Source organism: Pithys albifrons, chromosome 6, assembly GCF_047495875.1.
Source record: "Pithys albifrons albifrons isolate INPA30051 chromosome 6, PitAlb_v1, whole genome shotgun sequence".
NCBI lineage: Eukaryota > Metazoa > Chordata > Aves > Passeriformes > Thamnophilidae > Pithys > Pithys albifrons.
The window spans coordinates 21,423,985-21,436,945 of record NC_092463.1 but is presented as its reverse complement, the minus strand read 5'-3'; the positions used below and the strand labels follow the sequence as shown (position 1 = coordinate 21,436,945).

At 32.8% G+C, this 12,961-nt stretch overlaps 1 protein-coding gene across 2 annotated transcripts in view; it reads right to left on the bottom strand.

Moving 5' to 3' along the window:
- CEP128 (centrosomal protein 128) overlaps window positions 1-12,961 on the bottom strand; it is a 117,064-nt gene that overhangs the window by 50,866 nt on the left and 53,237 nt on the right. Inside the window, exons 18-20 of one of the 2 annotated variants that reach the window (XM_071557738.1) lie at window positions 12,691-12,750; window positions 11,268-11,310; window positions 11,118-11,166 (exon numbers count right to left, since the gene is read on the bottom strand). In XM_071557738.1, coding sequence (XP_071413839.1) covers window positions 11,118-11,166; window positions 11,268-11,310; window positions 12,691-12,750 — 152 coding nt within the window. Of the gene's footprint in view, window positions 1-11,117; window positions 11,311-12,690; window positions 12,751-12,961 lie in introns of both variants that reach the window. The other variant, XM_071557737.1, reaches the window with a different exon arrangement.

Sequence of the window (12,961 nt, the reverse complement as noted above, 5' to 3'; positions counted from 1 at the left end):
CATCAACTCGCAGTATTTAACTTACAATGAACAAAAAGAGAAAATAATTATGAAAACTCTACGAGTAGCAACAAATAAAATGCCCAAATTCAATCACAGAGTCCCATTTCAGTAAGTATGAAATGCTAATTTTGTGAACTAAAAGTATTTTATATTGCCATTCTTATGGCAACAACAGATTAGCACCCGAGAAATACATAATCATACAGCAGAACTGCCTGCAGAGTCACACAATTGATTCTCAATTACACTAAGGGTAAAAATGTTCATAATTCAGTATAATAGCACTAGGTTTATTGTAAATTATTCTTGAAAATCAAAATTTCCTTCCAGATAACAAGTAAAATATGTTGCTTCCATAAAGACTGCAAAATAACTCTTTTTATTTAATCAACTTATTTTGGAAATGAGATACTGAAGTGTTTTAAGGCCAGATCAAAAATAGGAATTCCACTTGCAGTGTACAGTAAACATATTTGATTTTAAAATACAGTCATTTTTAAAACAGTCTTTTCATTTTTATTCTCCTCACAGTGAAATTTTCCACAATGTCTGAAGCCGACCTGAAGATGTTATGCTGTATACATATTGTATATAAAGTACATATATTGGAAAGGATAGGATATTTTTATTTTCAAATTTGAAATAAGTTAGAAACATTCCAACCTTAAAGGTCAGATCTTAACCCTACCCTGTTACTTGTTTCCTAGCAGCATGTGTTTCACTGTAATACATGAAAAGCACATGGTATAAAGTCATTAAACCAGTCTGTGTACATAAATTTTAATGACCAAGAATAAAGTATTAAGATTTCTCCAGCTTTTAAGAATGAGCAAGTATGTAGTAGAATATTTACATTCCATTCTTACTTAAGAAACCACTTCAATAATAAAATACAGCCCAACATACTTATAACCCCTTTAATATACTTGAGAAGCATCAGCACAACAGCCTTGGAAAAGGAAGTCCCTTCTTCCTCAGCCACAAAGATGACATGAAGATATGCAAAGCAAACTTCCTTCAAAGTTTCATCACACATTTCATGCCATGACAGAAGCAAGTCATATAAAAAACTATGTTTTTCACCAATTTAAATATGCTCCTGGCAAAAAAATCCCAACAACTTGTAATATTGTATATACAAGTGGTAACAAATGTTGCAGCGAAAGAAAATAACACTAGACAAATGGGAAAAATTATAGAAACTGCAGAAAAGGATACAGACTTCTGGGTAAGAAGCAAAAAACAGTTTCAGAAATGCAAACCCAACTTTTCATTTTGGTTATTTTCTTGTTTTCTGAATTTAATAAAGAAACCACAGATCATTGCATTATGCTCAATATTGTCTTAAGTTTCTGTCCTTTGAACTCTCCCTTACTAAAAATGTGCTCCATGGATTCTAAGTATACTGTTTTACAACAAAATTATTTCATCAGGATTTTGCCATTTTAAATAGTGTCTTGCAAGAATTGGCATCCTGTCTGGTCATTTGACTTGCAAGTGGAAGTATTTTTCCATACTGACAAAATTCAAACATTCTTTTCAGAAAATGCTGCTCTTAGAGCTTCAAACTTATCAAGAAAGTAATATTTTATGGTCGAGTCATCAACTAATGAAAATCAGGAATATAAACTTTCTGTCCTGGCAGCTAAAGTACATACAACATTTAGTGATGTAGTATGTACATACACATGAAGTATATAAATATTTCAATGAATGTGCTTTCTTGGTTTTGCAGTTTGTTTCTTTCTGTAGTGGTAGGTAGCTCAATTTACCAGCCATACTAAACCAAACAAAAAATACACAACAAAATCATAGTTAAAAGTGCTGGAATTGTGAAACAAAAATTAAGGTGATAAATTTCACATGTAAATATTTTCCATTAAACAGAGATTTACATAGTGGCAGTATATAATGTTGCACAAAGGTGCTGGTCAAATACTGGAAAATAAGTACTGTAATATGAACGCTTGCAGTTTAAGAAGTAGTCCTCAGAATACAAAGGTGGTGTATACAATTAAGAAATGAGACTGAGGAATAGGGGACCAAGCTTTATCCTTACTTTTTTTTTCCTTTTTTTTCTTTTTTTTACATAGCCAGGACACATTATCTATATGACGCAGATACTGATATACTGCGTCTGTTTCAGCAGGGAAATAATACTTTACAGCAACAATGTTCACTAAAAGTGTTCAATAATGTGCAACTGGAGTCCTTTAAAATAGGCAGAAGAATGCAAATCATGCCCTCCTTGACTATGTTATGACCTTATCCAGACAAGAAAAATACTGTGATTTTTTTCTACCTACAATAAACAAGATCCAAATACATCTGCCCCTTATTAAAAGTGGATTTTAATAGATTACTGAGAAGGATCTCTTAGTTCATGGAAACACTTTGTACTTATTTTTCTAATCACTGATCCTGTATGAACTATACAGTTAATTTGACTGACTTTTAAACTTTGAGTGACTTTAAAACATTTTTAAGGACTTTGCCTTTTAATTACAAAATATTAAATACCGGGCACAGTTCCCACTTTGTTAAACCAAAATCAAGAAGGAAACAAAAGATGAATTTCAGTTACAGACAGTTGTTACCTTGAACATGTGAATCAGAGTAAATATTCAGCCTAGAAATTTGTCATATTTAAACCACTAGAAGGAAAAATATACAAACAGCTTAAATATCACTTATTTGATTTCATCTTTATATAGTAAAAACAAAACCAGCTAGTTTTCCTTTTTTCAAGGATTCACTTGTAGTGAATATTCTGTAATTAAAATTAGTTTGTTGTGTACAGTCAACGTTAAGACTTCGTTTTAGTGATGACTGAAGCTCTTCTCAAAGTGAGAATGTTTTTAGTAGTGACATAGGACTTAAACTTCTATTCTGCCAATATGTAATATCACTAGCACTCATTTTAGAAAAAAAACAGGGTTTTAAACAGCATATCAGCTGAAAGGATATAAAAGCTGTTAACATAGCAATGAACTACACTGAAAAACAGTTTAATACAGCCTGACAAATCCTAGGCAAAGCAACTACACAAGCTTTAATTTTGAAAGATATTGAATCTATAAGATAGTAATATGCAATGTTTCAATTTTTTTTTAATTTCAAGAGCTTTACTATATTATAATCTTAGATAATATATTTTTTTATTTCTGTTCAAAATTCCAACTTGATTCATCTGTATTTTAGACTACAATGACTGTAACTATGGCTGTAGGTGAAAGGACCATAAAGCTCTTGCGTTCAGTTTCATTTCCTCTAAGACAGCATATTATTTAATTAACCAGGCATTTTATCAGATATTACAGAGTATCTTGGGGATGTTATTTCTACCTAAAGAAGACTGAGTGACAGGTAGCAAGTTTCTCTTATGTACTTCATAGAAAAATATTCAATTCAAGACACAAGTGAAAATGCCTATTTTGGAGTGGGTTTTGTTTGGTTGTTTTTTTTATTTTAATACCTGTAAATCAGTAATATCAGTTTGGTACAGGAACACTACATAACCTGAAATCATGACAACATCTTTCATACTAATTCAAGGAGTCCTGATAAAGCTGTACATTTGATTACAGGATTGTCTTTATTATGGAGTGTTAAACCACTGCAAAGTTGTAACTGTGATTATAAACAATCCTTTGCCATCATTTCAACAGCTATAAAAAAACCCCAAACCCCAGTAGTTCATAAAACACCAGTTCTTTTAGCTTGGTTTAGAGAAAAAGTCATAATCAAAAAAAGGAAGAATAGATTAAGTAATACATTCTACTATTTAATATACACTAAATCCCCATCCCCCAGGTTACTTTTGTTGATTTAGTTTCCAGTAGGTATAGGTAAATCAAGAGGTAAAACAATAAATTTAGTCTCTTATTGTTAGTGAGCACTAAAAACTCAGCAATTTAATGTTTAAAGAACACATCATGTTTTCCAAGCTATAAATCGTACATAAGTTTCAGATAAGAATCTAAAGTATGTGATTCAGAAAGAAAAAAGAAATAAAAGGAAGTCTTAAAAACATCTCAGCTACAGTTTGCTTCATCTCTTACCTTCTCTTTTTCACAATGGCAGCCATATTTTTATGAGTGCATAAAAAAGTAATGGCAAATGAAAAAAATTGCAGAAAAATACTAGATAATTACAGCAATTCATGTCCAGACTGATATTTCCAGTTTTCCAATACAAAAAAGAACCCTACATGGCAAGATTTCCAAATGATTTGGGCTTATTTCCATTCTTCTAAGACTCTGAACGCAGGTTCATTTTGGCAAAGTTTAAAATAACTTAGAAGTCCTCCCTCCTCCTTCCCCCATCACATTAAAAAAACCAAACATTACTTAAAGGGCAAGAGCACTATTAACAAAAAATTCATTATTTTAATAGCAATTGTATTTCAACTGCATACATTTTGAAGTTCACCATGAAAACCAAGTATTATGGACAGTTTCTCTGAAATCCTTCAGATTCCTTCCTGTGTGTATGCTTAAAGAGAGTTTTTCTCTACTTGATGTTCCAACTCAATATTCAATAACAGATGACCTGAGAATACCTTGTGATGTTTCTAGTTGCCATAGAAAGGACTGTGCTGTCATACATGGGCAACATGATGCAATATAGAGGAAAAAGCAAACTAATGGGAAAGAAACAAACCTGAAAGGGGAGAACCAGGCTTAAAGTTACCTTCAAAACAGCACATGTACTTTACTACTAAATTAAACATAATTCATGATAGAAAAATTATATATTTTGACTTTCATTCATTCCCAATTTCATGCTTTTCCTCAGTTTAAGCAACAGAAAGTGCTCAGTGTCAGTGTATTTGCACTCAATGTACTACACTGTTTCTGTATTTTGAATTTTTACACTTTCTGCTTTAGTGTTCCAGGCTCAAACAAAAACTGGATTTACTGACTATGAAATAGGAAAAAAAAAAGGAATATAATTTGAAAGACTAGGTTTTGGTTCAGTTTTACCTACACTTTGAGTCTACTTTAATATAACAGGTTCTCTTGAGTCTACATTTTCCACAGTAGTTAAATAAAAAATAATCCTTATTGAGCCTAACAGAAAAAAACCTGATGTCTTGCTTCAGAGATCATTTATCAAAATTTTTGTAAAACATACTTCTTTTCATCAAAAGTGATGAAACTAGTTGGTAACTGTATGAATCACAGAGACCACCACTAAAACCAGCCAAAATGTAAATCTTCCAAAATTTGATTTTTGTATCCTCGAATCTAAGACAATGCATAATGATATGTGATAAACTCAATGCAAAAAGAAAACACCACAGACTTCTCCTGTACAGATTTATGCATGTGGCAAAAGCATCTAACATTAGTCTATCATAACTCAGGACCAGAACTGTTACCTTAATTAGCAGTATAATCTACATCAGAGAAATTCTAGATATGCAATAATTTAAGCGTGATTATAGAGTATTATTTCAGTAGACACTGAGAATTGGTACAGAATATGTCTTGCATCACCTGAAAGCTTATGCAAGACAGTATTTGCATTATATCTTCAAGTTAAATTAAATATCTAAGATCTGCATATCAGAGCAATGCACCTGCTCTTTTTACATCACTACAGCCTTATTAACATTGCTTTATTAAAAAAAAAAGAACACCACATATGGCCTTGTCAAATACATAAGATCTTATTTTGAAAAATATTTCTTTGTTGAATATCCATGATAGTACTGCTACTCTGGAGTAGCAGTATATTGTCCTGAAAGAAAAAAAACTGTGAAGACTCCACATCTCTCCACTACATACACATTATGCCCATCTTCTATATATGTCAATACATGCCAAGAAGATTTTCTTGGAAAAGCAACTAAAGTATATCTAACTCTATAATACCAATGGCTGCTCCCAGGACCAAACATAGACTTTCACTGATTTGAATGATAAGCGTTTCAGACTATGCAGTCTGGCTAGACCACATAAAATGCAACAAATGAAAGAAATGTGGGCCAAGTCTTGGGTGCAATTCCAAGTATGGTACTAAAAATACAATAAAAATAAAATCCTTATTACCTAAATTAATTTTTAAACAGATCTGTAAGAACACCATGGCATGATCAGTGCTTCCAGAATGCCAATGAAACTCAGTTAAGAAACTGGAATTTATACCTTCAGTTTCCCCAGACCTTTGTCCATTTTATTAATTGAATACCTAGAGTAATGCTATTGAAATAAATTTCATTGTGAGACCAAAATCACTTTAAGAAAAGAAATCTACGAAATTTTAATTTTTATCCAAGTTGTTACTTACTGAAACATCCCATTGTGTAGCATGCTAGACATATATCTTGTTAAATAGTGAACTGTATATAAAGTACAAACCTGCAAGCCAGAAATCAGAACTCACATCATCTTCAGTACTTCTGTTTTTATAGATATTGCTAGACTTCTCAATTTTTAAACTCTCCAGCATGATATGCTTATCAAAAAGGGAAGACAACTGTAGCTGATCTTGAAGCATAACCAGATAACCATGAAACTTCCGCTGCTCTGTAAACAATACTGAAACTCTATGCTACATTACTGTATTTGCCTTCATTCTCTATTCCCTCATTCATTAATCTTCATGTTAGCTTACTTGTATTTGCCAGGATTATACCACATGGGCAGCCAGTTTATACCATCACAGGTAGGACCGTGATAATGTTAACACTTGTACTTAGAAACTCATAAGGAGGCTTCAAAAACCTACAATACCCTAGATATTTACAAATGCCTTAGTGAAGGGAAAAGACAAAAAAACTACACAGTTAAAAGTTTTAGTAGACCAATTTAGGCTTATAAAAAGTCCTTAAATGTGTTCATCAATAAATCAATTTACATATTCATAATACTTACTTTTGGTATGTCCCCCAAAAATCTCTATTTTTACTCTTTCACCCTGAAAAACCTGAATAAACTATAATATCAGATCCATTGAAAGGAAATAAACAAAGTAATTTCTTGAGAATACAGTTTCTCAGTGTCATTTTCACAGGTTTTGATTTACGTAAACTTAAATTAATTGAGTACTTTCAGACTATGTCAGGTACTCAGACAAGTGGTTTATATCAGTGGGAACAGTCAGTCACATCCATGGATATTCATGCCTATTCACTGGCCCTGATAAAATGTTCTAAAACCTGCATCATTCCAAATGCAGCAGAAAATATTTTCATCCATTTGTTTAAATTTGACTGAATATCCATTTATTCAGCAATACTGTAAAGTATATGTTGATGTTAAAAAAAAAAAGTAAAAGGCTTTTTTATCAATTAAATACATTTTGCTTTTGCTTTATTCCTGCACTTGGAGTTTCCCCATAGTTGCACTACTGAGTGTCTTAGTATTGTGTAACTACTTCTTCCTTTTTTTATGTTTAAGTAACAATAGCCAACCAGCATTCTGTATCCTTAATTTAAGTTTTTTATCATTTTGATGGACTGCTTTCTCCTTTTGGCTTAACATCCTTTTTATGCTATTACCTGTGGGCTTTTCATTCCCCTTCGGGAAAGCAGCTTTTCCAATTTACATGTCCAAGTAATTTACCCATTAAACAATTTACACGTTTACATTCTACCAGTAGCATATTAATTAAGCCTGGGCTTTTCATTCAGTAGGAAACAGTACTAACTGAAAAAATAAAACCAGACACACTTGGTCTTACAGCTTTTTTTTTAATAAAAAACCCTTTATAAGCATTTTTAATATATGACTTCATGAACAATAGTACTCAGAACTCACATAAACAGACATATGTTCTATTATTTATCTTCTATAACTCATAAAAAAACCCTGATTTGGTGCAATGAAAGTCATAATTTTCAAATATATAAAACTATCTCTGTTGACATGACTGTGAAACAAACCAATTAAATTCACATGTAGATTATAACTACATTATTGTTGGATACATTGTTGCATGTGCTGTCATTTAATTCAGTGATGCAAGAAAATTATATTGAATATCAAGCCAACCTGCTCATTAGTGCACTAATAAAAATATCTCAATACTTTGTTCAATGTTTGTGAACATTATTATGGATTTCTGATTCTGGCTTCAAATTCAGAATGGGTATAGAAGTGGTAAAAAATAAATAATGCATAAAATCTCCTTTATTGGCATCAGGTAAGTGAAATTAAATTATTCCATGCTACTCCACTTCCTGTGTACCAACAAAGTCACCAATTTTTTTTAAGGCTCCAATTATTATTATCATACTCCTACTCTTCATACTAAGCTCACTCATGAAGACAAGCGAGTCTGCAAACCAACATCTCTGAAATAGCACCAACTATCCCTCTGTCAGTCAAAGTAAGACATTCCTTACTCTAATTTATAGTTCTTATACTTAATTATCACATTAGTGTTTTCCTGCCCAGTCCCATGTGGAAAGCTATACAGATAACACCATACTGTGGCTTCTGTTACACCTATCAGTTATTTGGTAATTACCAGCTATCTTATCAAATGAGTGACATACCAGGAAGTCGGACTCAGATGTATTTTTTATTTCCCTGTCTCTAATTATTCATTCTAAAGTCTTGAATACTATTAAGAGTAGCGGACCCACTGCTGGAAGGCCTGTGACACTCCAGGGCTAAAACTAAGTACGTACACTGGCCACATCATAACTTCAACTGTATGCACAAAACCTGCTGAGATCTAATCAAACTAGAACGTGACAAAGTGAATCATAAATTTACACACATGAAGACTGTTCTTAATTGTGTACATAAGTAATTGGCTCTGCAATTGGAAGTCCCTGCTTCTCCAACACTGTTTTCATGTCAGTGTCCAAAGAAAAAAAACCAAAAAAACCCAAACCAAACCAAAACCACAAAAACAAAACAACCCATCAAAAATCATCCCACCAATCACCACCGTACATGACCAGCTTTCAAATTATCTCATTAAAAAAAATGTGGAGTGTAAAGAGAAAATAAGGTGGTGACTCCCTATTTCCCTATAAAACAGTAAATTGCATTATCATTACTTAAATCAGAAACAAAATTAAAAACAAAAATTAATCTTTTAAAATACTTTTAAATGAAGACAGCAAGGAGGATATTTTGGGAAAATCCACCAACAGCAGCCAAAGTTACCTATCTTCCTTTGTTGCTGTCTCTATACCCATGCGGCGCTGGATCCTTAGCATGTGTGTGTGTCCTCACTCGAAGCTTTAAACCTAACACTGGTCTGCACTTTTTAAGTCACCCTGTATTTGGTTAAATTTAAAAGAATGTTTACTGTTTTCAGTTACATAGAAAATTTTAACAACTGCGTAGCTGTTATTTCTTTTTTCTTACCTACTTTTAATGAATATCCATCTCCAGAAGTAGAGACAGAGCAGGACTTAAAACAGCAAAAGTTGTAGTATGTGAACTAATAAATAGAACTGAACAGACTTGTAGGGAAAAAAAAGGAATGGCCCCTATAAATAGAAGGTATGAAATTACATCCTATTTATTCTGCTCAGTGAAGAGCATTACTACTTACCACTCTTTCAACAATTTCCCATGATAACTTTACTTATAGCTTGAAATTTAAATGCAGGCTGTGAATTGTGCCACAAAGACTAAACCAAACAAGGTCTAATAGAATCGAGAATTAAATAAGATTTGCTTTATTTCCAATGCACTTAAATTTAAAAAGGCAAATAAGGCCTCAGGGAGATCATCTTAGCAGATAATTATTTACATATATGATTACCAAAGCACTATTATTGTCGTATCAAGGTCTAGGTGCAATCTTTTTCAACAAATGAAGGATAACAATAGAAACATTCAAGCCTGAAAGATCAAAACATACTCTCTTTCTAAGTTCTTTGTAAGTGGAGGAAGAAAATCTTCACAGAATATTATTATTTTAAAACAAATAACCTGGAGCGTTCTATAAAATATTTACAAGAATATTTTTATTTATTATTGCTGTTGTGGTGGTGATTTAATCTCAGATAGTAACTAAGTACCATGCACACAATTGCTCATACACATACACCTCCCTTGGTGGAATAGAGAAGAGAATCAGAAAGAAGCTAAAATCAATGGGATAAGAACAGTTTAAGAATTGAAATAAAACTGAATAATAATTAAACAATAAAAATAAACTACAATAATAAACCAAAATAAAATAAAAATAATATAATTGCAATGAAAAGGGAGAGAAGAAAAAACTCTCCCATAATACTGGAAATTATGTTCCCTGGTACGAAATACCCCTCTGGCCAGTTTGGGTCAGCTGTCCTGGCCATGCTCCTTCCCAGCTGCTTGTGAACTTGCTCATTGTCAGAGCATGGGAAACTGAAAAGTCCTTGATTTCAGGTGCAACAACTAAACCATCAGCGTGTTATCAGCATCATTTTCATACCAAATCCAGAACACCACATGTTCTAGGTACTAGGAAGAGAATTAACTCTGTTCCAGTCAAAACCAGGTAGTCATTCCATTTTTGTTACAACATTTCATAAAATATTTTCAATAAGAAGCTATAACTATACTTAGTAAAAGCTTACTCTCATCTGAGTCTACATCATCAACAAAAAATGACAATAAAATGATTAAAGAGACTACTTATCTTGTCCCATCATGTCAGCATGGAGTCCTGAATAAAGGCCAGAACAAGATTTTTAAAGAAAACACAAGAAGAAAACCTGAGAGGTGACACCTTCCTTTGAAAACAGAGGCAATAGAATACAATGAAAGATCATACCATGACATAGTGAGCTATGCAAACAGCAGTCTAACTCAGAGGGCCTCAGACTCTTGTATAGTTCCTCGTCCAGGTCATGGAATGTCTCAGATGGTACAGTGAAAAAATAATTTTTATATCCACTGCACATGATGTAAACTCCTGTGTTATTCAGCCATTGTGCTGGTTTGAAATATAGTTGATTACATTTGGCTTTTTTGCCAGCAAAAGAAAACAAAAAACCCTTCCCTTTTTATTTGATTATCACTAGCAGATTATCAAACTACAGTTTGCAATAACTACTTGGTAAAATACATCTGAACGTGCCATAGGAATTATAACTAGTAGAATTTTTTAATTCTTTCTCCCCTTTATTAACAAAAATGGAACTATCAACATACCTCTTTTTTCTCTGTGAACCTCTTCCAGAATTTTTTCTTGGGTTTTTATCTGTTTAAAGAGAGAGTGATGTTCAGTCTCCTTCATCTGTGTAAAGTGCTTGAGTTGTTCTCGACTTTGCACCAAGCAGCATCGCAGCTTTTTTTCCTTACTTTCTCTCTCCTTTACCTCCTCACACAGCCACTGAAGCTTAGTCTACATTAAAAATAGGACAATAAAAAGTAAAGAATTCTAATGAAAATAAGAGGACACAACTGATCGAATTATCTTTGGAGTTACAGATTGGTCATTTGCACCTATTACTGAAAATAATATAAGGGGACATTTTGACATATTAAGAGTACATATGTTGACCCTCAACAGTATCAAAAACCATTTGTTGCTTGATAATTGTATGTGAAAAAGCAATACACTGATTTTCCTTGATATGATTTTATTCCTTTTTAAATCAGAAGCATGAATTTTCTAGGATAGGTATGGAAATTCACATTCAACTAATGCACACACAGACACAAAGAGATACTCCTTCCTATTAGAATACCTTTCTCTGTCTATTATAAGTTGACAGAGTTTAAGGCATTTATCCATTGTAAAAAAGTGACACCAATCCCTTCTGGTCAGCAAAGGTTAAAATTTAAGGTTCATAAAGGTGAGAAAAATAAGAGCTCATCAATAAGGTCATGATCTATACAATAAATGTAGAAGTGATCAAATGGAATACTTTTACACTGCCTGTTTAAAAACAAAAGAAAATAGAAGTGGGATTTTTAAGGAGTCATTCATACTAGACTTCCCTCTAGCAGCTAAAGAAACTTAGGTGAGAAATGTATGCAAATGATTTTAGGTGCTCTTTGAAAGATCTTTTTAACAATATGTCAGTGTAACTTTTTCAAATGAAGAAAATACTCCCTGCATAACCTTTCTCCTTCAGTTCCAATCTTATCTCTGCTATATGGTGGTAGTCTTTCTTGGTCTACAAGCCTTACACAATAACCTTAAATTCTATTACATGCAAACATTTATAATTTTTTCCTTAAGTCAGTTGTCCTGTGGCTTTGACCTTTTTATAAGAAGAAAAAAAAAAAGAAAAAGCTGAAGCTGTCTTCCACAGTTTCTTGTGATCTACTTTGATCATGAGAAACTTACTTCTTTTAAAAGATATTGGATAAGAAATTCAAAGACCATCACTGCAGTTACTTCAGTGCATTTTTTTTGTGAAAACAACGTTGCTATTTATTTTGCTGGAGGGACAGCTACTTCTTGTTGATAGAAAAATTTGGAAAATCGTTCCATCAGTTGAAATAACATTGTGGGAATATCACAATTACTGCCAAAGAAATGCTTTTGTATTTTTCATTTTACCATTTAAGTGCCTTTTCAAACACAGTTTCAACTGAATCAGATCCATCCACTCACAGACTCATCCACTCACTCAATTGTTAGGGTTGGAAAGAACCTCAAAGATTATCTAGTTTCAACCTGCTGCCGTGTGCAGGGACCCCTCCCACTACTCCAGGCTGCTAAACTGTTGGATATTAGCTTATTCAGTAAAATTTCAGGAGGTTGGACTATTACCTTTGTTTCTGCTAACCAGCGATGAGGATCATTCGGCACTGTTGGTGTGAGTGATATTGCCTATGGAAAAGTATGAGAGAAAGAAATAGACAAAAAAATGGGAATTAGGCACAGAAAGAAGAAAGTGTTTGCTGCTTACTGGAAATTCAAATACAAATCATTTTTTATCAGGAAACCTTAAGCCTAGTGTTTAATTTCTATGAATACAAGTGTTAATCCATCAAATCCTCCCTGTTCACCTCAGTTGCAGTGGCAATTTCTTGAAGTAAAG